The following is a 26,121-nucleotide window of genomic DNA, read 5'->3' on the forward strand; positions in this document are numbered from 1 at the left end:
TTTAGTAGAGACCGGGTTTCGCCATATTGGCCAGGCTGGTCTTGAACTCCTGACCTCAGGTGATCTGCCCGCCTCGGCCTCCCAAAGTGCTGGAATTACAGGCGGGAGTTACCACGCCCCGCCTCAAAGCTTTTAAAAAAGAGATCAGTCAATATGCACTGATATAGAAAGATGTCCACCATCTATTAGGTGAAAAAAAATTAAGTTGTAAAACATTATGCATAGGAAGATCCCATTTTTCTTAAAAAGATATATATATTTACGTTTGCATACCCACAGCAAAAGTGGGTAGAACCACACCACACACCAACTTAAGTTTCATTCGATGGTGAGCATAATGAATCAGAGAAAGGATCACTTTTCTTTTACTTCCTACACCCCTGTAATTATGTTCAGTTCCTCTGAAGCATGGGTACCAGTACTCCAGGGTATAAACACACATCCAGGCTCTAATCCACACATAAAACACTTGGCCGGGTGTGGTGGCTCATGCCTGTAATCCCAGCACTTTGAGAGACCAAGGTGGGCGGGTCACCTGAGGTCAGGAGTCTGAGACCAGCCTGGCCAACATGGCAAAAACCTGTCTCTACTAAAAATATAAAAATTAGCCAGGTGTGGTGGTGTGTGCCTATAATCCCAGCGACTAGGGAGGCTGAGGCAGGAGAATCGCTTGAACCCGGGAGACAGAGACTGCCATGAGCTGAAATCACGCCACTGCACTCCACCCCGGGCAACAGAATAAGACTCCATCTCAAAAAAACAGAAAAAACACTATTTTGGAGAACCCCATAGGCACAACAGTGCTTCTCGATGAGGGCCATTTTTGCCCCTCTGCTGGGAAGGGGAAGGGAGGATCAAGCATTGCCTAGACACATTTATGGTTGTTGCAATGGAGACAGGGGGTACTGCTGGCATCTAGTGAGTAGAGGCCAGGGATGCTGCTAAACAGCCTACAATGCACATACCTAGCACTCTCATGACAAAGAAAAGAACCAGCCCTATATGCCGAGTCTGAGAAACTCTGCTCTATATAACTTGACTATTGTTAGTACTTCTGTGGTCAAAGTAGAAATATTCCATGTCTAATGCTGTGGACAGCTAGACATTTGCCAGAATTGTGCAAGGAGCAGTTGGCTCAGAAGCTTTGTTTTTAGGTTTGGAGGATTTGCTTTTCTTTAAATAAACAAACAAACAAAAAAGGTGGGGGCACTATTTAAACAGCACACACATATGACTAAAACATTCAAAGAGTACAGAAGGGTATATGGTAAAAAGTAAGTTTCCTTTCCACTCCAGCCCTAGCCAGCCAGCTCCCTTCTGAAGAAGACAACCACTGTCAGCAGCTTCTTTCCCATTCCTCCAGAGGTATTCTAAGCACACAGAAGCAGTGTATGCATGAGCTCTTCCTCTGCACCCAAGGCCCCCCACTCCAACTGGCAGCATACTCTGTCTCCTGTTTTATAATTTACTTTTTCACAATATCATGGAGATCATTCCATTTCAGCACACATAAATCTGTCTCATTGTTCAACAGCTAAACAGGACATAATATGGTATACTCAAAGACAATGATGTTGTTTCCAATATTTTGCTACTACTGACAATGCTGCATGAAATAATTTTGTATACTGCCTTTGGGCAATACATTCAAGAGAAATTGGAAAGTAAATTCCTAGAAGAATTCCTGGATCATATGGTATAAACCTTTGAAATTTTGATGGAAAATGTTCTTTTGAGTAAAACAATAACAAAAACCTAATAGGGAGATGAGTTACTCAAGTGCTCTATTCAGATGCTTTAATAATTATGTGGATATTCGAGTTACACAGCAAATAGCTCATGTGCTAATCATGAAAGATTGGTCACAGGAAGCATCTACACACAGATAGTTCCTTTTATGACTTAGTTTCTAACCTTGGGGAACCAGGATAATAAAAACTACAAGGGTGAAAAGACAATAACAAGTGTTGGTGAGAATGTGGAGAAATGGGAACTTTCGGGCATTGCTAGTCGGATGTAAAATGGTGCAGCCACTTTGGGAAACAGTTTGGCATTTCCTCCAAATGTTAAACACAGTTACCATATGATCCAGCAATTCCACTCCTAGGTATACACCCAGGGGAATTCAAAAATGTATCTCCGGCAGGGCGCGATGGCTCACACCTGTAATTCCAGCACTTTGGGAGGCCGAGGTGGGTAGATCATGAGGTCAGGAGTTCAAGACCAGCCTGGCTAAGATGGTGAAACCCCGTCTCTACTAAAAATACAAAATTAGCTGGGCGTGGTGGCGGGTACCTGTAATCCCAGCTACTCGGGAGGCTGAGGCAGAGAATTGCTTGAATCCGGGAGGTGGAGGTTGCAGTGAGCCAAGATTGCGCCACTGCACTCCAGCCTGGGAGACAGAGCGAGACTCCAACTCAGAAAAAAAAAAAAAAAAAAAAAAATATATATATATATATATATATATATATAAATAAAATATATTATGTATGTTATATATATATATAATATATTATGTATGTTATATATATAATATATTATGTATGTTATATATATAATATATATAGGCTTGGAGGATTTGCTTTTATTTAAATAAAAATATATTATATATTATAATTATATATCTTATAATTATATGTAATATATATTACATATCATATATGTTATATAAATATACTATATATAATATATATAACATATGCATTATATAATATATAATGCATTATATAATATATAATGCATTATATAATATATAATGCATTATATAATATATAATGCATTATATAATATATAATGCATTATATAATATATAATGCATTATATAATATATAATGCATTATATAATATATAATGCATTATATAATATATAATGCATTATATAATATATATGTCCATCTTCAAAGGAGGAAAAATTAGGTAGCCAAAAACAACTATGTCCATCTATTCCAGCAGGTGTAGGTAAAAAAATAAAAATATATGTCCACATACAAACCTGTATATAAATGTTCCTAGCAGCATTATTTATAATAGCCAAAAGGTAGAAACAACCCAAATGTTCATCAACAAATGGAAAAACAAAATATGGCATATCTGTACAATGGAATATTATTCAGCCATAAGAAGAATAAAAGTATTGATAGATGCTACAATATGCTTGAACCTTGAAAAAATTATGCTGAGTAAAGGAAGCCAGTCACAAAAGGCCACATACTGTAGAATTCCATTTATAATAGATGTTCAGAAAAGGCAAATTCATTGAGCTAGAAAGTAGACTGATGATTGTCAAAGATGGGAAATGGGGGATGTGGGAGGGAGAATGGGGGGTGCCTACCGATGGGTATGGGGTTCCTTTTTGAGGTGATGAAAACGTTCTGAAATTAGTGACGGATGCACAACTCTGAATGTAAGACCACCGAACTGTACATTTAAAAGGGTGAATTCTATCCCAATAAAGCTGTTACTAAAAACAAATACATGGAGGACTCCTGGCATACCGTAGCTACGCATTACAACTTCCAAAGCCTCTTTTGGAAAGAGATAAACTGAAATTCAGGGTAGCCCAAGCTGTTTTAGGCAGACAGAATATTTTCAGCAGAACTTACTGATTCATTGTTTTGTGTGTTTTTTTGAAAGTGTACAATTCAGTGGTATTTAGTGTATCGCAATGTTGTACATTGGTTCAATTCTCAGTATTTTAGAACCTGTAAATCAGTAAGTTGATTAACAAATCTACTGAGTACCCCATTCTGAGTCATTTCTAGGTATTCTGGGAAGTAAGGAGGGAAGCACAGTTCTCATCCTCAAGAAACCGAAATCATTCTTAGGAAGAGAAGACATGCAGTGAAGAAGACGTCAGCGTATGATGGACCTTCAGAGACAGCAAAGAAAATTATCTCCATGGAGAAACAGGATTTCTAGATTGGGTTTTCCCCGGTATTTAGCAGATGCAGAAAATTCTGGTTTTCATAGGAAAAAAAGGATAAAGAAATGAGTAAAAACAGATCAAATGTATATATTTTTAAAACTCCACAAAACTATAGGGTCACAAAATGACTTAAGAAGCAACATTAAATGGCAAAGCCAATCATTCACCATGAGTGTTGATGACCATCTGAAGTGAGCATTAGTGTCCTAACACTTAACGAACATGTCACTTGTCCCTGTTCCAGCCCGGGCCACGCCCTACATGTCTTTCTGCTCTCACAGTGCTAGTGCAGAGTCCTGCACACAATCAAAAGAATGAATGTCGTCATCATCCTTAAACACAAGCAGACACAGGACAGGTCTTGCTACATTCAGGCAGAGGCCCTTACTGCTTGTCTGAAGTGTGTGTCACAGTATGGAAACCAATTTCTTGACTCCTACATCAAGTTACTACTTGATTAGTGTCTTCTATAATGGTAACAGATGAAAACTCAAAATGTAAACAAAAGGGAGACACCACAGCACAGTGGTTAAGAGCACAGGCTCTGGAGTCAGATCTGGTTTGGGGGTTACCAGCTATGTGACTTTGGGCAAGAGACCTGACTCCTCTGAGTCTGTCTCCTCATCTGTGAAATGGAATGCAATTGCACCTAACAATAGGGTCTTGTGAGAGTTAAGAGACATTTCTTGAGGGTTTACTATGTGTCCTCAAAAAACGGTTGGCTGGCATTATGAAGACTGGGAACTCTGACAAATCAGGAAGGTCTGAAAGAGGCCACTTTTCCCCATCCTCATTGTCTTCGTCTTCTTTGCAAAGGCCTCTGGGTCTAGTAGTGCCTGGAATAGACCAGGAGCTGACAGGCTGGCCAGGGACCTTTGCTGAATGGCCCAAGGAACTAGGATACAGGTGCACGGCAGACCTGGGAGACAGTGAAGAAAAACCACAACTGGGAAGGCTTTCCAGAGTTAATTTGGAGACTGGCTTCAGGAATGCTGGCTATACCTAGGGCCTAGTTATTTGGTTAGCCCAGAGATTGTTCTGAACGACATCTGACGGTGCAATGACTTCACACCTCACTGTCTACATTGTCATATAAATTCACACTATGAGTCTAAACAGGTTTTTGCTTACCATTTAGAGGGGTTAAACAGCATCAGAGGAGGTTCAAATATATAAACTGAAACTGGTCAAAAAAGAATAGCCACATTTCAGAAAATATACCATTGGTGAGCTTTTTTTCCGTGATAAGGCTAATATTTTTTAAAAGGAGGCACAGTGAATTTAAGACATTGACATTTATAGCCGTAGCTCGACGCTTACTCTTGGAGGCCCAATTATCATCCCTGTCCATCTTGTAAGTGTCATGTCTTCGTCATCTTCTAGACCCCAGCTAACTGTGCCATCTCCTACTCCTTTCTGGCCTTCTTCGAGTTCTTCCAACAGTCGGAAATTGCGAGGGACTTTTACTCCTAAAATAAATGGAAAGAAATTCAAGATACCAGCAACTCCAGGGGAACTTGTAAGCCTAGAGCTAGCTGCTCATTATCTCTCCCTGGGAATCAAGATGCTAACATGCAAAAAAATCACGGAAAGTTATCACACCTCAAACTTGCTACTTATAAAGCTATCAGTATCAACCAGCACAACCAGAGGGAAGGGGCACATGGTTCTCTGACAGGTGAAGTGACTAGGGCTAGATAACCAAACTTAGAAAGATACCCCACCCCTACCCCTTGGACAAACCTCCTAAGGGGCTTACGTGTCTAAATGTCTATGAATTGGGGTCAACTAGTATGAGATGAAAACCATCAATATCAGGTGCTAACAAAAGTACCTTGGAAGACAAGAGGCTAAGACTATGCTTATTTGTTGGCATGACTCTCAAACAACCTTTAGGAGGAATAGTCACCATGGATATGGCAAATAAAAATGGTATCCTCTTAATCAACTAAGAGTCAACTGAAGGCACCAAGGATAAAATATTCTATTGTTTTTCAATTATTTAAGTGATAGTTTCTCTTTTAACTTACAAAAAAGCTAAAAGGGAATAGCTGGTTCTCAATTTTTTCCCAAAAATCCCAAAGCCTGGCAAGTAGCTCTTGAAAGCAACGCATGAAAACACCTCACAGGTTCAAGCCACAGTACCGGGTTCAGGCTGAGGCTTGAGCCATTTCTAGGTGTCTTCCAGAACAGAACCTAGGTACTGGTGCCAGACAAGGGATGGGGCTATGGGAGGAGAGAGAGATGGACTTTCCTTCTGTGCTTGGGGAACAAATCACCTCTCCTAGGGTTGCACTCCCAACCAATCCTGACTGTCTCTCCTTCCTCCCCCATTTTCCCTGGCATATGCACTATTTTCTCTGGAAAAAACTCAGGATCCAGTCAAGTTTCAAGTTCTCTGCCTTGAATGCTGAGCTCTCAATTGGCCAGACTCTCAGAGACAAACAGGACTAACCATGTGACTGTGAAGAGAGGCTCACTGGAGGGACCCCAGATTATGGGAGGTGTTGCCAGTATATGTATTTCCCAAAGTGTAGGACACATGCCATTAATTCAATTGGAATAAATATTTGAGCACTTAGTATACATCGGGGACTTTTCTAAGCACTGAAGAATAAGCAGTGAATAAAACAAAAATGCCTGCAGCTTACATTCTAGTAGAAGACATATAATGGACAAAAATGAATATGTAAATTATACAGTTTGACAGATCCTGGTGTTCCGGAGGAGGGAGTAATACGGGAGGGGCTATACTTTTCAATGGAGGGATAGAGGAAAAGTGTTATTGCAATCAGGTGTCATAACTAAAGACCTGAAGAAGGTGAGAGGGCATGATTTATGGATAGCTGAGGAGAAAGTCTTTGAGACAGAGCAAACAAGTGCAAAGGCCCTAAAATAGAGGCTGCTTAGGGTGTCAAAGGACAGCAAGGAGGCCAATTTAGCTCAACCCAAGTGAGGAAGATGAGAGAGCAAGAGGAGATTAAGGATGCCAACTGTTACTGAGTGACATGATCTGTCTTGTTTTTAATAGGATCCCTCAGACTGCTGTGTGAGGATGAGAGTGAAGGGAGCAAGGGCAGAAGCAGCTAGGAGGCTACTGCAATAATCCTAGCAAAAGATAATACCCGTTTGGACCAGGGTGATAGCAGGAAAGTAGTGAGGAGCGGCGTAATTCTAGGCATTTTAGAGGTCTGAGCTGTGGAGATTTGCTATCAGGTTGCCTGTGAGGTGTGAGAGACAAGAGTCAACTATAGCTCCCAGGTTTTTGGTCCAAGCAACTGAAGGACAGAGTTGGTAGTGGTATGTTAGAGGACTTTCGGTGGTATGTGATTGAACACTTCGTTTTACAGTCATGTATTTATGTTTAAGAATAACTTATTTAGGGTAAGTAATATACTAACTTCCCATTTATAATAATGGTAAAAGTTTCCTTTAAAATAAATGTAAGCAAAAGAGTCAGTTGATTACAAGAAAAATATTAAATAGTACTACATATGGTATTTGAAAGGAAACAGCAAAACCTGCAAGCATACTTGAACTGCTTGTTTGGAAAACACTGGCATTTTCATCTGCACAGCAGCCAACTGGATTATTCAGCTATACTGGATTAAGTCTCCTGTAGCAAACATAAAACTGAAAGATAGTGGTGACATTATAGGCAAAAAGCCAGACAACACAACTATTGTTCAGAAAGGGTTCAATCTAAATCTTTAATAATCCTAATTAGGCTAGAGGGAGAAAAGTCACTACATTACTACTGGTTAATTTACAAGCCTGCACTAATAAAAATGAACATCAAAAGAACCATATTGATAGGAAGGCTGATGACTGAGGTACTTGTTCACAGATCGTGCTATGGGCTGAACTGTGTTCCCCTCAAATTTATATACTTAAGTCCTAACTCCCAGTACCTCAGAATGTGACAAAACCTGCTGACACCTTGATCTTGGGCTTCTGGTCTCTAGAGCTGTGAGAAATTTGTTGTTTAAGCCCCACCCAGTCTATGGTATTTTGTTATGACAGCACTAGCAAACTCATATAGATGATAAGTGACATCTTAAGGAGCTTTATAGAGTTGGTAAGGATACAGAACAAGATGTTAACAGCTGTTATCTCTGGGTAAAAGAATTATGGATGATTCCCCCTACTTTCTCTATTTCCTGATTTTTTTACAACAATCCCATGTTATTTGCATAACAAAAAACCAATTAGGAACCATTTCAACTGCACCCCACGCAAGGACCTACCCAGGGCCTGTGCGACTGTCATTCCTGCTGTCCAGAAGGCTCCTTCCCCTAGGAATCCATAAGCCAAGCTCCCTCACCTTCTTTAGGGCTTTGGTTGTCCAGCACTTCATCTCAATAAGGATCAAGAGTTCTTCTCTGAGTAGGAATCTCACTTAACGGCATTCCTTAAGTGACTAACTTTTAATGGACAATGTTTTTAATGTTACTAAAACTTGATCAGCTGGGTATGGCGGCTCACACCTGTAATCCCAGCACTTTGAGAGGCCAAGACAATCGTCTGAGGCCAGGAGTTCGAGATCAGCCTGGGCAACATGGAGAAATCTCATGTCTACAAAAAAATACAAGAATTAGCTGGGCATGGTGGTGCCCACCTGTAGTCCTAGTTACTCAGGAGGCTGAGAGGGGAGGGTCACTTGAGGCAGGAAGGCGGGGAAGTTGCAGTGAGGCGAGACTGCACCACTGCACTCCAGCCTGGGCGACAGAGTGAGACCCTGTCTCAAAAAACAAAAATAAACAAAAAATAATAAATAAATTAGCTGGGTGTGGTGGTGCACACCTGTAGTCCCAGCTGCTTAGGAGGCTGAGACAGGAGGACTGCTTGGGCCTGGGAGGTCAAGTCTGTAGTGAGCTATGATCACGCCACTGCATTCCAGCCTGGGCAACAGAGCAAGAACCTGTCTCTATTAAAAAAAAAAAAAAAAAAAAAAGACGGGGCGCGGTGGCTCACACCTGTAATTCCAGCACTTTGGGAGGCCGAGGTGGGTGGATCATGAGGTCAAGAGTTCAAGATCAGCCTGGCTAGTATGATGAAACTCCGTCTCTACTAAAAATACAAAATTAGCCGGGCGTGGTGGTGTGCACCTGTAGTCCCAGCTACTCGGGAGGCTGAGGCAGAAAAATCGCTTGAACCCTGGAGGCAGAGGTTGCAGTGAGCTGAGGTTGCACCACTGCACTCCAGCCTGAGTGACAGAGCAAGACTCCATCTCCAAAAAAAAAAAAAGTGTTAAGACTGTCAAATAAATGGCAAAGTATAACAGCTTCTATAGTTAAGCCCTTCATTACTGAATGGAAGCTGTATTACACAAGTGACCTCTATTTTGAGTTGCTCTTTTTGGCAAGACAAAAAAATGTGTTAGTTTCTTATGTCAGGTATTTAAATGTCAGCTGGACTATTTATAGTAGGACTATTCCTCTTGTAAACTTAAGCAAAGAACTTCTCTATGGCTGAAAGGTTACCTTTTCACCTAACAATCAGATCTGATTAGGAAATCCTAACATTCAAATATCACAAGCTTGTTGCTATTAGTTTCAAAACAGTGAATTCAAGTTATAATTTTCTGATATTTAATTTTTACTTGTGAAGTAGGGCAAAATATATTAGTAATTAATCCTATACTTCCAACATACATTTCTATTGGATTAGATATTCGATTACTTAAAAACAAGTGTGCAAAGCCCACACATACAACTGAACCAAAGAAATAAGTCAGGTCAATTTATTTTAGGCTAGGATTTGGAACAGGAATTGAGACCCACAGAGGGAAAGGTCAGCTTTCTTTTGTTCCTGCATTATAGGACAATTTGATTCTGACTCAAGTTGTAAAGCCAGCACCAGAAACAGTTTAATAAATGAAAAACTTTGGACTGGCCAATATCTATCTGTATTGCAACTAGGAGTTGTGATATACATATAAATATCTATAACTGCTATCTACTGAACAATTACAATAAACATTTCATTTGAACAGCAGTTCTCAAACCTTTTGCTCTCAAGAATGCTTTATATTCTCAAAATCATTGAAGACCTCAAAGAACTTTTTTTTTTTTTTTTTTTTGAGACAAAGTCTCGCTCTTGTTCCCTAGGCTGGAGTGCAATGACGCAATCTCAGCTCACTGCAACCTCTGCCTCCTGGGTTCAAGCAATTCTCATGATGTTTAATGTGTATAGAACTGGACTTCACATTTATAAGCAAAAAAAAAAAAAAAATTTTTTTACACATTTCAGGACCACAGTGAAAAGAAGTTTGCTTGGCTTTTAACCTGCTTGTCAAAATTTCCCTATACATAAATTATCAGTAACATATAGGCACACACACCTTCTCTCAGTGTGATAGTTATTCCAATACCTATCCAGCACTTTGCTAGACAATCTAGGGGCTATGAACAAAATAAAAACTGGGGTCTCCCTAACACAGTCTAAGGTGTCAGTGTGGAAACAAGATATACACAAAGGGCAATGAAATAAAACCATATCAAAGCACGAGAAACAGAACCTACCAGAGGACACTGTTACTTAGCCTTTGAGGGCTCACAGCCTTCTCTGAAATTTGACAAAAGATGAAGAGGTTGGAGCCATGTTACTACTGGACTTTACCTTAAGGGTAATCGGGGGGAGCTGCAAAAGGCTCAGAGTAGGGCAAGAGATAAGGCATATCCAAGTCTCCTAGGTAATGATCAGCTTTGGGGTGTGCTACTGCTAATGTCTCAGGATATAGAGCCAGAAGCATTTGCCTAGAGCAAACACTGTGACCGAACATGTGGCATCAAACTTCTTATAGGCCTGCGTGATGGGAAGTAGAAGAGATGTAGAAGATAGGGTAATTAATTCAACAGCTCATATTCATTTGCATGACTGTGGTGGTAGTTCAAAAAACAACAACAACAACAAAAAACAAAAAAACTGGCCTGTACCCAGTACTTCAGATAAACACCTGTTGAAAATTTTTTAAATTGAGTAAAAAAGGACAAAAGGTCTGTAAACCTCATTTTCTAAAAAACAAACACAAAAGCAACCTTGTATGCATCCTTGCATGTTCATTGAACTCTCACCAATGATCTTGGGGTGTCATGACCCAGAATCACTAACGTAAGGATACCTGGTCTACCACTCTGTTTTTAAAAGACAGGTCAGAGTAATGGATATATTACCTCCCACATGTGCTACCATGCCTGACTAATTTTGTATTTTTAGTAGAGACGGGGTTTTTCCATGTTGGTCAGGCTGGTCTCGAACTCCCGACCTCAGGTGATCCGCTGGCCTCAGCTTCCCAAAGTGCTGGGATTACAGGTGTGAGCCACCGTGCTCGGCCGACGATCCTCTTAAAGGTAAACTAGGTGCCCTCGCTCTCCTACCAGAAGCCTACTCTTGGCCTCCCGTTGCACCCGCAATCCACCCAAACTTGTCACCTGGCCGAGAGAGCCCCACCTGCTTCGCCAACATCATTTTGTGCCACTCTGCCTTGCTCCCCCATCCTCCTCCAGCTACACCAGTCCTTCTCTAAGTTTCTGAAGAGGCATCCTTACATCCCGCCTTTGCATTTGTGAGTCCCTCACCCTGGAATTCTCTGTCCCAGAGCTGTGAATGGCTGACTGGTTCCCTTGTCCTCAACCAAGGGTCTAACTGTCCATTCCCTTATCTTGCCTTATTTTTCTTCATAGTACTCATTGCCACTCGACATTGTAAATATATTCATTTTCACTTTATTGGTTGTTTCTTGTCTGTCTCCCATCTGAACATAAGCTCCATGAGAGTAAAACTTCATCTGTTTTGTTCACTGCTGAATCTCCAATGTGTCAGGGTGTTTTGCCCTCTAGAGTAAGCACCCAAATACTTATTGAAAGAATTAACGAATGACTAGGTATTAGCTAGGAACAGTATTTCAGAATGAACAACGCTCAATGTCACAAAATTCTAATCTGGTTTATTTTTGAAAATACAAGAGAGAAACATTCACAGCACCATTATCTGGGAGTCTAACATTATAAGGATTATTAAAGGGGCTTAGTATGAATTTTAAAGCCTAAGAACAGTTATATATTAAGAGGCAGAGTCCCACTCTGTTACCCAGGCTGGAGTGCAGTGGTGTGATTTTGGCTCGCTGCAACCTCGGTCTCCTGTGTTGAAGTGTTTCTTGCACCTCAGCCTCCCAAGTAGCTGGGATTACAGGCGCCTGCCACCACGCCCAGCTAATTTTTGCATTTTCAGTAGAGACGGGGTTTTACCATGTTGGCTAGGCTGGTCTCAAACTCCTGGCCTCAAGTGATCTGCCTGCCTTGGCCTCCCAAGGTGCTGGGATTACAGGCATCAGCCATTGCACCCGGCCTGACTATAATAATTTTAAAAGCTATAAAGCTTAATTAGAAGCCAGGCAGTCAGGAGAGGCCCTCTCAGAGACCCCGGTCCCGGTCCCAAACACCTTTACTTCCACACAGGCCTGTGTGGTACGTTTTCTTTACATTTGATTTTCTTCCTTTTTTATTGTCTGACTCACTCTCTAAGTTTCTCAAGTCAGAGCTGTGACTCATTCAATCCCGCCTCCCCAGAATCTGGTATGCTGTCTGGCATATAATGATACTCAATATCAATAAATGTTTGCTGGTTGAAGAAATGGCAGTATCAGGCCAGGCGTGGTGGCTCATGCCTGTAATCCCAGCACTTTGGAAGGCTGAGACAGGCGGTTCACGAGGTCAGGAGATCGAGATCATCCTGGCCAACATGGTGAAACCCTGTCTCTACTAAAAATACAAAAATTAGCTGGGCGTGGTGGCGGGCGCCTGTAATCCCAGCTACTTGAGAGGCTGAGGCAGGAGAATTGCTTGAACCTGGGAGGCGGAGGTTACAGTGAGCCGAGATCGTGCCACTGCACTCCAGCCTGGCAATAGGGCTAGACTCCGTCTCAAAAAAAAAAAAAAAAAAAAAAAAAAAAGGCAGTATTTCCTATTGTAAACTCTAATCTACTGGGTCCAAAATATTGGACACTGTTGCCACATAATTAACATACCTGGCTGGGCGCGGTGGCTCACGCCTATAATCCCAGCACTTTGGGAGGCCGAGGCGGGCGGATCACGAGGTCAGGAGACCGAGACCATCCTGGCTAACACGGTGAAACCCCGTCTCTACTAAAAATATAAAAAATTAGCCGGGCGGATCACGAGGTCAGGAGACCGAGACCATCCTGGCTAACACGGTGAAACCCCGTCTCTACTAAAAATACAAAAAATTAGCCGGGCAAGGTGGCGGGTGCCTGTAGTCCCAGCTACTTGGGAGGCTGAGGCAAGAGAATGGCGTGAACCCCAGGGGGCGGAGCCTGCAGTGAGCAGAGATTGCACCACTGCACTCCAGCCAGGGCGACAGTGAGACTCCGGCACATAAAAAAAAATAAAAATAAAAATAAACATACCTAAGGTTTTTTATTTTGAGATAAGTAAAATTTGGTAACCATTTCTAATTTATTTTTAGAGATGGAGTCTCACTCTGTCACCCAGGCTGGAGTGCAATGGCGCAATCTCGGCTCACTTCAACCTTCACCTTCTGGGTTCAAGCGGTTCTCCTGCCTCAGCCTCCCGAGTGGCTGGGATTACAGGCACGCGCCACGACACCCAGTTAATTCTCATATGTTTAGTAGAGACGGGGTTTCACCATGTTGGCCAGGCTGGTCTCAGACTCCTGACCTCTAGTGATCCACCTGCCTCAGCCTCCCAAAGTGCTGGGATTACAGGCATGAGCCACCACACCCAGCTTAGTTTTACTTTTAATAAATGAGAATTTTAGGAAAACTTACCATTTTTTTTTTAAATAAGGGAAAACTAGTTTCTCACCCAAATCACATAAGTCAAAGAATTCTTCACTATAAAATGAACTTTGTTTCATAAAGTATGTATGAAAGCAAGTTACTAATATTTCAAACCATTTAAAAACTGCATACAAAGTTACATCAATATTTTCTACAAAACAAAAGAGCATTTAATTCCAAATGGCCTAATCACACCCTAGTTATAGAATTCAGGGTCTACTCCAGGGACATAAGTCCAAATATGGTTGGAATTCAGAGATCCTGCAGACTTCAGGATGTATCAGTGACAAGCGAAAAGCTCATCCTATCCTAAATAGAGTTTAAATTCAAAATCACGGTACATTAAACAAAACATTTTAGTGAATATATTAAAAAATTAAACGTACATATGCCAAAGAACAGAAGCACAACAGATGAGAAAACCCAAGAATACTCTAACATATGTTTTGGTCCTCTAGCACTTTAATCAATTGAATCAACATAAAATTTTAAGATTCCCAATATTTCTCTGTGAATCTGACACCAAAAAGGCAGCTGGAGAAATAGCATCAAGTGACAATATGGAAGACATAAAAATGGACTCTTATAGGCCAGGCGCAGTGGCTCACACCTGTAATCTCAGCACTTTGAGAGGCCGAGGTGGGAGTTTGAGACCAGCCTGGCCAACATGGTGAAACCCCATCTCTATTAAAAATACAAAAATTAGCCAGTTGTGGTGGCACATGCCTGCAATCCCAGCTAATTGGGAGGCTGAGGCATGACAATCACTTGAACCCGGGAGGTAGAGGTTTCAGTGAGCTGCGATCATGCCACTGCAGCCCAGCCTGGGCAACAGAGACTCGTCAAAAAAAACAAAAAACAAAAAAACAAAAAACAAACAAACAAACAAACAAACAAAAGGACTCTTATAATCTTGCAAAACCAAGAGAACTACAGGCTCTATAATAGCTAGGAAGTACACTAGGAAAATCTATAGCTAATGATAAGTATAATCAAATAGACTATGACTATTAAAAAGTGAATTATGAAAATGCTAAAAAAAAAACTTCATCAAGGTGCTAAAATATCACAGTAATCCAAGACTTTTTGAAGAAAATATTTGTTCCTATTATTTCAGAATTATTCTTTCCAGAAGGCTTTTTCCTGGATCTGTGTCAGTATCAAAAGTCAGCCGGTTATTCTCTTAGCTAAATATAAACTGAAAAGACAGCAGTTGCAGGATATTACAAAGAAAATATGGCAACCAGGTTGAAAAAGCATGAATATTTGATAGAGCTTTACACCATGCCACAGTAAAACATTTAATGCAGTAATCTGAAACACAGCAACATATTAAAATATTTGTGGTACAAAAAGGATTCTGAAGTCCTTTAAAACATCTTTTGGGAAAATCATGGCCACCAAGCAGCAGCTACCACAGCATGTCAATCTTGGAAAACCCTGGCCTAGGTCTTGAATTAAAATGGTAGAGCTGGCTGGGCGTGGTGGCTCACACCTGTAATCCCAACACTTTGGGAGGCAGAGATGGGTGGATCACCTGAGGTCGGGAGTTCGAGAACAGCCTGACCAAGATGGAGAAACCCCGTCTCCACTAAAAATACAAAATTAGCTGGGCGTGGTGGCGCATGCCTGTAATCCGAGCTACTCAGGAGGCTGAGGCAGGAGAATCACTTAAACCTGAACCTGGGAGGCAGAGGTTGCGGTGAGCCAAGACAGCACCATTGCACTCCAGCCTGGGCAACAAGAGTGAAACTCTGTTTCAAAACCAAAAACAACAACAACAACAACAACAAAAAAACAACAAAAAAAAAGGTAGAACCTCAGAGGTTTCTCCTGAAAAGAAAGCTGCTAGTTAAAAATGGTTTGGTTGCCCATTCAGGGAAGACAGTGAACTGAGCTAGGAATCTGATGCTGCTCCCACTTCAGAAAATGAGGAGGTATGGAAGGTGATGCACTGGGATTCAACGTCCCTGAAAACTGGACATAAAGCCATAAGCAAGTAACTTTTATTTCTGAGCAACCGCCCAAGTGTAGTCTGGCTGTCTAGTTAGCCTGCCCAGGAGATCTGTTCTTCTCCTTCTCTAGAGCAATGGTTCTCCAAGTTAGTCCCCAGACCTGCAGCCTGGACCTCATCGCGAACTCGCTAGAAATGTACATTCTCAGGTCTTCAGCCCAGAATTACTGAATCTGAAACTCCGAGGTTGGGCCTAAGAATCTGACAAGCCCTCCAGGACTCTGAGGTATACTAGTTTGAGATCCATTGCTCTAGGGGAATTCTAGGGAAAGAATTAGTAGCAAGCTGTCATTCTTTACAGTCCAGCCACGTGACAACAGCTAGTGACAGAATGCAAGACCCTGTGTTCTGCTGCTAGGGTCAGTGACCAAGACCAAGCATCAGATTTTCTTTGACAAAGGGGGAAACAAGATGTGGGAAATGAGTCAGGACAACTGGAGAAGGGGAGGATGGTTAATTCTACGATCAAGTACCTCTATAAATACCACCAAATAAGGATAAGAGTTTCAGTTTTTTGAAAGGCTGAATAGCCACTTTTGCGTCTGCCCTATCGGATAAATTGTTTCTCCACAAATTGTCAAATGTATCCATTTGGCTACATCAAAGAGATCCTGAATTAACTCACTGCAACATTCACAAATATTTACTGAGTACCTACTATTTTGTCCAGAACTGTGCTGGTGCTAGGGACACAACAGAAGTTGAGATAGAATCTTGCCTTAGTGAAAAGGCATAGAAAATATGCAACGAAACAACACTTCAGGTAAGGTTAAGTGCTTTAGAGAAACAGAACAAAACAAGAAGCTGTGACAATGACTAAAAAACTATTGAATGGAGTGCTCAGGGACGGCCTTTCTGGGTAGCTGCGACCTGAAGAACAGCAGTCAGGCCCATGAAGATCTGGGGACAGAGCAAGATCAGAGGTGTGTGATACCACATGAAGTCAAGGCGGCAGGGCCTTGTGGGCCATGGAAAAGGGATGGGTTATTCTGTAATAAGAGCAGTGGGAAGGGCTTGCTGAAGGGGAGTGGCAGTTTCTATTTTACGTCTGTGAAAGATCATTCTGTCTCCTGTATAGAAAATGGAAAGGGCAAGACTGAAAGCAAGAGGCTTTTTCCATCTTCCAGGCAAGAGAAAGATGGTTCTGGTTAGATTAGGATGACAAGAGTGGAGACAGAAAGGAGGATTTGGCATTTAGTTTGGGGTTACACCTACTGGACTTGTGACAGGGTGGATGTGAAGATGAGGAAAGACTACTACTTGAGAGGTCATTGCCGTCTACCCATGAATAAGCTAATCAGCCAAGGCAGAAATAACAGACATGCCAATGGCTGAAGATGCTTGCGAGGCCTACCTCAGAGAATAAGAAATGGGGGCTGGAAGAACGATCATCCGGCCAAGAGCACGTGTCCTGAAGCAACACCATCCCAGAGCACCCAGGCTCTGCACCTCAGGCTAGTCACTCCTCTCCTGGCCTGTTTCCTCACCTTCACAATCGATACCTGCCTCAATGGGCTGTTGTGACAAGTGAGATAATGTAGTTAATACAGTGTCTAGCACTTAGTAAACCCAAGAGTGCAACTTAAAAAGAAGTCTGATGGCTTGCATGTAAATAAGGATGAGGAACTACTTTGTACATGCCATGATGGGGCTCCAAGCCCAAGAGGTGTGAGTTATTCAGTATAAAATATAAGCAAGAGCTTCCTGAAAAAAGGACCTCACTCTCCTTGGACGCACATAACCCAGAAGAGGACAAACAGTGGCCAGAGATGCTATAAAAAGGGTTCCTGAAATGGGTAGCAGTAGACACTTCTTACTAAAGCCCTTTCTCTCTCCAAGATTAAACACTCCAAGACTTAGGAAGAACATATCCCTAAATCCATGCCTTTTCCATTTCCTTCCTAAGGTACTGGAGCAGGCTGGTGAGGGAACAGGAGTTAAAAATGCCTGGGCTCTAGTCCGAGCATCACCAGTCTCCCTTGGCTTTTGGCTCCTTCCTCAGTAATGTGGGTGGATACTGCCCCTGGCTGGTGACCAGGCTGTGGAGAGTTAGATGAGACAACATCACAGGTAAGTCGAAGTCTATGGGACACTCTAAAGCACTATCCACAATACAACAGTAATAGTATTCAAACATTTACTTTGCCAAATGTGCTGCTCTGAACTTCACTGTGCCCCTTCAAAATTAAGCAGAGGATTCCTGACTTCATATTTTGTATTCTACTTTTACCAAATTACTGCAGAGCTACAATTTGGGGGGAGGTGGGAGGGATAGAGATATGAAGAGAAAAGAGAATGTGGTGGGGGAAATACAGTGGTTTTCAGTTAACATGAAGGGGGAAAATCATGATCATCAAAATTAACCTTGGTAATCCCTTAAGAAAATAATAGCTTGCAGCCCGGCACGGTGACTTACGCCTGTAATCCCAGGACTTTGGGAGGCTGAGACGGGCGGATCATGAGGTCAGGAGTTTGAGACCAGACTGACCAACATGGTGAAACCCTGTCTCTACTAAAAATACAAAAATTAGCCAGGCGTGGTGGCGCGTGCCTGTGATCCCAGCTACTCAGGAGGCTGAGGCAGGAGAATCGCTTGAACCTGGGAAGCAGAGGTTACAGTGAGCCAAGATCACGCCACTGCACTCCAGCCAGGTGACAGGGCGAAACTCCGTCTCAAAAAAAAAAAAAAAAAAGCTTGCACTAGCCCAACAATGCCAGTTTCCCCTCCATCACTGGAGCAGGCTGCTATTTCTTTGGCTGAGCACAATATGAAGCTGTTCTTTGAATGTAGGGCCCATGTTGTACAAAAGGCACTTAATTACAATTGGCATAAGATGCTCACACAGTGAGACACACAGGAACTGAGAAGAACTAAGGGACTGTGAGTTTTCATCCATTTCCAGCTCTCTCTGGGGAAGACCCTTGAATGGAAGGGAACACTAATCTCTGCTGCCCACATGGTTAAGTTTTTATAAGCTGAATGTGCATATGAGGCCACTCCGATGTATGCAAATTTAAAGTCATGCCCCACCAGGGCTTATCCCTCTGGCACTCATTTTCTGATTAAATGTCAGGGAAGCTCGTGGGCTGCTGAGTGAGAGGAAGGGCCTGGCAACCAAGGGCCACTATTTGATGTGCTGCAATCCTGGCCAAGGCAGGAGGAAGTCACCCGTCATAACATGGGGATTCTGAGGATCTGTGGTGGACTTTTCACAGTTCCACCCTCTAAGACATATGTAGATATCACACATTGCAGAACCAAAGGAAGTGGGAAGGTGGTGTAGCCAAATGCTGAAAGCAGTGACCATAAAAAACTAAGTTCAGCCCTTACAGGAACTCAAAGGCTTCACAGCTGTTTCCTGGCAACCGGAGGCACAGATTAATCAAGAGCCTCACCCTAAACCTGGCTAAGGAAGGCCTCTGGGCCCTGACCACACCTGGAAGACTTCTCAGGGTTAGAAAGCAGAGAGGCCTGTACACTCATTTTAGTTTACCCCAAGTAAGGTCTGCTTTACTCTTAGCACCCTGCACTCTTTTCACTGCCTAGGGACGAAGGTCAGATCTTATCATACTCCTCTTTTTAAGACTCTTATTCATTCATTCAACAAATATTTACTGAATGCCTACTTCATACCAGACACTTGTTTGATGGCTTCCCCTCATACCATCTCAAATCCAAAGCCATGTCTCTCCAACTCATCTCCTTAACAAGCCTTGCTTGCACATGAAGGCCTTTTATCCTGTTATTTCAACATGCCAAGCAGAGTCCCACCACAGGGCCTTTGCACTCACAGCCCACTCTCTCTCCTGCCTGTGACACTGTAGGGTTGGCTCTTTCCATTATTTGACTCAGTTGAAATGTCACTTTCCTGACCACCTCTCCAGACACTATCACATCACACAATTTCCTCCATAGCACTTACTGCTATCTGAAATTGTCTTATTTACTCCTTAACAGCCTTCTCTCCCTGACTTGAATGGAAGCTCCTGAAGGACACAGACTATGTCCATTTTGTTTGCTATCCACGATGGGACATAATAGGCCCTCAGTAAATATCTGTTGAATAAACAGACAAAAGAATTTTGGGAAGTCCATTTTAGGGCACCTCAAAGCCTGTCCTATGTTATCTAAACCATGCCAAGTGCTCTTGTATTCCACTAGACAGCAGCTGACATTTTATCTGATCACCATAGCCATTTATGAAGCACTCACTTTTTAACTGTCAGGGTCTGGAGAAGTTAGAATCGGGCAGCTGTTAACCCAGATTGTAGGTAGCCAACCGAGTGACTGCAAGCAGGGCTGAGCTGCAACAGCACCTTATTGCTGGCTACCACCAGCACACTGGGCCCCTTCGTTTATTACGACCTGGTAGGAGTGTTATTCTGGTGAGAAGTTTTACCCAGCAGTCTGGCCTGACTCAGAATCTCTCTTCTGGGAGTGCCTGGGGCAGCGTCATGGTAAATGAATTGACTCAGCACTGTTCCAGCTGAAACCAAAATCGAGTAAAAGGATTCATGGTCTCCGCTATTCTGCAAGAAGACCCCACTGTTTTAAACTCAAAAGGCAGCAGCTTGTGGTGGGTCACTTCAGTCAGATCCCCCACATTCAATTTCTTTTATTCCCACCCCAACCATCAGGCAAGTATGGCTCCTTGAGACCGCAGAGTAGCAACATTTATAAAGAATTCCCCTCACCCTATTTCCCATGGATCACCAATTCCTTCCCAACACTGCCGCTGCTGTGGCCTTAAATATGCCAATGATTGCTGTACTCAGGCTGGTGTCCCTGCAGCCCCACAGTGGGGAACACTGTGGCCCCGTTTGCTTCCTCCATCAGAGAGGTAACCCATTTTCACCCCATCTGAGAGAACCTCCTTGGCCAACTTCACTGCCAGGCACCTGAGGGTGCAGCCTCACCCAAGAGTTCCCATTTCATCTATTCACCTCCCTACTCCCATCAGCCAGTGGGGAACTTCTGAGCTGAACCCACGTATCTGTCCCAATTATTAAAGGAGTCGATGAGAGTGAGCGTCTCCACAGAAGAGACACTTCTAGGATATGCTTCCCTCACTCAATTCAAAAAGAGGAGACTTTTCTCCTTTACAGGAAACATCTCCGGAACTCGACCTTTTCCACTCCCTCATTTCAGGGGCTTCCCTCAGTTGAATCCCCACTCCCAAAGAGACATCCTCGGGGCTCCCAATTCACCTGTTCTCCCTCATCCAATATCAGAGGCTTCCACCAACTGCCCCACTCGAACCTTCTCCCCTGAAACCTAACTTGAAGCAATCCATCTGTATCCTCGAACAGGTGACTGGTAATGATGGGGTCATTTCACTATCACCGCTATTAGGTCCCTCTGGCATCTGAATCCTTTTCCCTCCTCTCACTTATCATGCGGAGATCCCCTTCATTCTCCCCAAAAGCAGCTGCTCCAAGGCTCCTCCTTTCTAGTCAACATAGCTATTTCCTCAGCTAACCCCATCTCTAAAACTAACGCCGGAGCCGTTCCCTCAACCGATAGGGGATCCTCTCAAGTCACCCCCTCAGGATCCCGTTTCTTCCATCCAGCCTGAGGGGCTTCTCTGATGTCCCCTCCAGACATCCCAAGGCCCCTCTCAGCCGCACCCCTGGCACCCAATATGGGACTTCCATCCGCTGTGGGGCGCCTCCTCTAGGGGACCCCTAGATCGCCCCTTAAGAGTCGCCAGCCCCGGTATCCTCAGGAGTGCCTCGGAGCTCGCTCCTCGCCCACTCCGGCTCCCCCAGACAGCGCAGAGGGCCCTCACGCCTCCCGGGGGAGCCTCAGGGCCTCGCCGCGCCGCCCACAGGCCCCTCAGCCCCCCGCCCGTGCTTCCGGCCACCGCCTGCTCCTCCTCCCCCAGTCAGGCCGCGCCGGTGGCTGCCGCGGAGCCCAGCAGACAGAGGCGGCGCGGGGACCCTGGCTCCGCTGCAGGAGGCTTTGAGGGTCCCCGGCCCCCGGCCCAAGCCCATGCCCCCTCGGCCGGCCGGGACCGGCGCCCCCGCTCACCCGAGCCCGTGGTGGCTGCCATCTTGCGTCGCTGTTGCTTGAAGGCCGGCCCCTTCTTCACCCCGCCTTCACCCGTCCCCTGGCCCTGATGCGCAGGCGCGCGCGCACGCACATACGCCGCCGCTGACGCCCGCCCCGGAGACCTGCACGACCCGTGGCCTGGAAGGCTCTTTTCCTTCCCTTTTAGAGAAAGGAAATATCTGCGTGCTCGAGGGCCCAGCAACCTGCAAGTCCCCACACATCGGGTGCGAGGGAGGTTGTGATGTGCTTAGTGAGAAGGGCAGGGGTGATTAGGCTTGGGAAGGCGCGATTGTGAAAGAAAAAGAAAAGATAGCTTCAAACAAAAGCGCCGAATTCGCTTGGGGCTTTTTCCTGTCTAGTTCCTATCTAGATCCTCACCACATCTCCGCAAGGTCAGAATTAATGTGAAAAATGCAGCCGAGAGAGATCAAGCGATTTATCTAAACTCAGCTGTTAAGTGGCAGAGACAGGCAGAATTTTAACCTCCAGGTTCAAATTTTTTGAATCATCACCCTCCAGGTCAGATGATCTGGCTCCTAGGATTGATGCTCCCCGGCCAGAGAAGGCTTGGAGTGGGTGCAGCTAAATGATTTAGGGGCATTAAGGTGGCAGGGAAAGCATTTGCTAACCATCTACCCAATTCATTCATTCATTCATTCGTTCATTCATTCATTCAACCAAACAAACATTAAGCACCTACTATGTACCAGACACTGTGCTAGGCGCTGGGGATGGATAGACATCTCTGAAGAAGCAAATCCCTGCTTTCAGGGACTTACATTCTAGTCGTAGACAGCAAGTAAATAAACAGGAAACTATAATTCTGATAGGGTAGAGATAAACCAAGAAAAGAGCAGCAGAGGATGGTCAGGAAGGGCCTCCTAAGGTGGTCATATTTCAGCAGAGACCGTAACAATGAGGAGGTAGAGGGAACAGCTTGTGCAAAGGCCCTTGGGAAATATTTTTGCAAATAAATAAACCCAAGAAGGTACTCCTCCTTTATTATAAATTGTCTGAGAAGCCCTTATATGGATGTAGACACTGAGGCTGAGAGAGGTGAAGGGACTGGCTTAAGTTCACAGAGCAAAATACTGGCAGAAGGACCAGGACTCTAAACATAGAGGGACAAGGAAGCTGGAAGCCCTCACCCAGCACATCCAATTCATCACCTTTGTCTGACAGCAGTGCCTACTCTGCATCTCTCCACTCCATTCACTTCTCCACTCAGGGCAAGCTGCCTTTATCTCCCACTTGGAAGACCCCAGCAGCTTCCATTCTCTCCCCTATGGACCATTCTCCATATAGACCAACATCTGCTCAAAACAACCTCCAGCTAAAGCCTTCAGTGGCTCCCCATTCCCTCTGGATAAAATACAAACTTTACAAGTTGAGCGACCATAGAATTATCACCTAATGAGGACACACATCAGATTAAAAGGGGATTTATTATAATCTCACCAGGACAAGTGGAAACCAGGGCTCTCCAGGGCAAAGCAGGATGCCTGGACACCCTGTGCACAAGGCTCTGCACCCAGGGCAGGGACGAGGATGGGGTGGTCAGATTTAACGGGGCTTTCACTCAGGTCCTGACTCTGCACTTGCACAGCGCTGCAGGTGAGTGACTCCTTAAAATCTGCACCCTAGGGCAGGGCATGGTGGCTCACGCCTGTAATCCCAGCACTTTGGGAGGCCGAGGTGGGCGGATCACCTGAGGTCAGGAGTTCCAGACCAGCCTGGTCAACATGGTGAAACCTCGTCTCTACTAAAAATACAAAAATTAGCGGGGCGTGGTAGCACGCACCTGTAATCCCAGCTACTTGGGAGGCTGAGGCAGGAGAATCGAGCAAACCCGGGAGGCAGAGGTTGCAGTGAGCTGAGATTGCACCATTGCATTCCAGCCTGGGCAACAGAGAGAGATTCAGTCTCAAAAAAAAAAGAAAATCTGCACCCTAGGTACCCCACTTGCCTCACCATAGCCTTGGCACAGCCTGCGCCTCTGAGACTTTCTGTACCTCTGCGGCGACACTGGCCCTTTGCAAGCCCCCTGGAACACATGTCCTCTCCCACTTCAGGGGCTTTGCCTGTGCTGTTCCCACTCTTCAGTTCTCAGATCCAGCACCATCCCCTCAGGGAAGCCTTCCTCGATTCCTCCAACCACATCAAATTCAGCTATAATTAGCTCTCAAAGTGCCAGCACTGGCTACAGGTGAAGCAACTTGACTTTTCGTGTATCACGTGATACAAGTTTGCTTTGGGGAGCACAGAAAATACTTGCCCTGGACTTGGGGTCACTGTAAAGCATCAGTAGCAAGTGGAAGCATTTGGGTTCCTAAGGTGGACTCACCTTTGCAGTGAAATTTTCTAGGTTCAAGTCTTCCTTCATCACTCAGTTTGCTTTGTGACTTCAGGTAAGACGCTTGAACCTCTCCTGGCATCAGTTTCCCCTTCTATGAGGATAGTAGTATCAACCTCATAGGATTGCTGTGGAGATAAAATGCTTTCCTAAAACCCCTTGGCACAGGGAAGAGGAAGGGACACTAGAAGAGCTCATAATTACCAAGCCGTTACATCCAGCTTTTAATCCTCACAACTCGATGCAGCAACTCCTGTGAATATCCCCATTTTTAGAGATGAGAAAACTGAGACTCAGAGCTAACAGGTGGAGAGGATGAGGATTAAAACACAAGCCTTTTATCTATGGTGCCCGTAAATGTTTACTCGCATGGATTCCTTGGCTCTTGTAGGAAACTTCTTGCAAGTAAAATTGACAATAATAATTCCCGTGCAGAGCTCATCGCAGGAAGAGGTTAGGCGGGACAGCCCGAGGCATGCTGGTTGTTGTAGTCTAGCGTTGGCGCAGTGCCTGATGGGAGTTGTAGTACGTCCCGCGCACACGCTCCCTCGAAGAGTTTCTGCCTCATTCCTGGACGTCACAGCGGGTCCCCAGAGCAGGATTCCTTCCGGCGCCTGCGCCTGATCACCGCTCTGCGCTTGAGCTGATAAACTCAGCTGATGGGATAAGAGTCTTGTTTTATCGGATTTTGGGGAAGATTAAAATGGTTAATAGAACTAGAGAATTTAGAAGAGGGCTTGGCACTAAGTGCAATATAAGTATTAGCTGCTATTATTACCAAATCCTCAATGAACCTTGCAAAGTAGCTGTTACCATTTCCATTTGTGAGATGAGAAAACTGAGACTTAGAGGAGTTAGATGGCTTTTCCAAGGTCACACAACAAGGAAGGAGTAAAATCAGTTTTGGAATCCAGTTCTCTTTACCCTGTGTCACCCGCTGGCTCTCCCGTGATGAGGGAGGTGGAGCCTGGGAGGTTTTGAGCTAAATGTGGGCAGGTTTGCCTTTTTACAAAGGGCATCGTGCTGCCATGAGGAGACAGGGCGAGGACACCCAATTGGGCAGCAGCAATATTGGTAGCAGGGAACCCAGAGAGAAGGTGTATTGGGCATGTTTACTGCCATTCCAGTCGCCATGTCCCCACATGGCAAGGTGGGTGTTTGGAAACTTTCCCTCCCCTCATAAAAGCTGAAGAGAAGGTTGGGCGCCCTGGTTCACACCTGTAATCCCAACACTTTGGGAGGCCGAGGCGGGCGGATCACCTGAGGTCAAGAGTTCGAGACCACCCTGGCCAAAATGGCAAAACCCCGTCTCTACTGAAAATACAAAAATTAGCCGAGCTTGGTGGCTCAGGCCTGTAATACCAGCTACCCGGGAGGCTGAGGCACGAGAATCGCTTGAACCTGGGAGGCAGAGGTTGCAGTGAGCCAAGATCGTGCCATTGCACTCCAGTCTGAGCGACAGAGCGAGACTGTCTCAAACAAAAAAGCTGAAGAAAAAGCCTATTTTTGTCCCCTTTCCTCCTTCCTACAATATGAGGTTGTAATGGTTAGAATTAGAATCCTGGGTGATGTGGCTGAGCTGCTGAAGGAATTGCAGGGCTGCCCAACTGCAGACATCTGAAGACATGAGATAATGTGCCTGTTGCTTAAGTTGTTCTTAAAGGTAGGTTTTTGTTACCTACCACCAAAAAGCATACCTAATAGATACAGGAAGCTGACGCAGTGGTTTGGTTGAGAGGCATATAGACCTGACAGATCCACAATGTCTATTCGTGAACTCTCTTTTCAAGCGGGAAAACACCAGGGCTGGTTTGGAATCTCTGGGATGTAAAAGGCATGAGTAGTTTGAAAAAGTATATTCAAAAGGTGAAAAAACAAAAATTATATAATGTTATCCACAACCTTCAATTTCCTATTTATAGTTAAGGAACCCCCCCAACCTCGTGCTACAGTTTTT

The 26,121-nt window shown here is 44.2% G+C and overlaps 1 protein-coding gene across 7 annotated transcripts in view; it reads right to left on the bottom strand.

Moving 5' to 3' along the window:
- UBE2V1 (ubiquitin conjugating enzyme E2 V1) overlaps positions 1-24,667 on the bottom strand; it is a 35,101-nt gene extending 10,434 nt beyond the window's left edge. The window contains exons 1-3 of one of the 7 annotated variants that reach the window (XM_014343092.3): positions 24,369-24,667; positions 24,156-24,292; positions 5,246-5,394 (exon numbers count right to left, since the gene is read on the bottom strand). In XM_014343092.3, coding sequence (XP_014198578.1) covers positions 5,246-5,394; positions 24,156-24,246 — 240 coding nt within the window. In that variant the 5' untranslated portion in view covers positions 24,247-24,292; positions 24,369-24,667. Of the gene's footprint in view, positions 1-5,056; positions 5,109-5,245; positions 5,395-12,953; positions 12,969-19,972; positions 19,991-20,159; positions 20,247-21,790; positions 21,946-24,155; positions 24,293-24,368 lie in introns of those variants that run through there. The other 6 variants (XM_055104982.1, XM_055104983.1, XM_003806555.5 and 3 more) reach the window with 6 other exon arrangements.
- Positions 24,668-26,121: the final 1,454 nt, after the last annotated feature.

This window comes from Pan paniscus, chromosome 21 (genome assembly GCF_029289425.2).
Source record: "Pan paniscus chromosome 21, NHGRI_mPanPan1-v2.0_pri, whole genome shotgun sequence".
Lineage (NCBI taxonomy): Eukaryota > Metazoa > Chordata > Mammalia > Primates > Hominidae > Pan > Pan paniscus.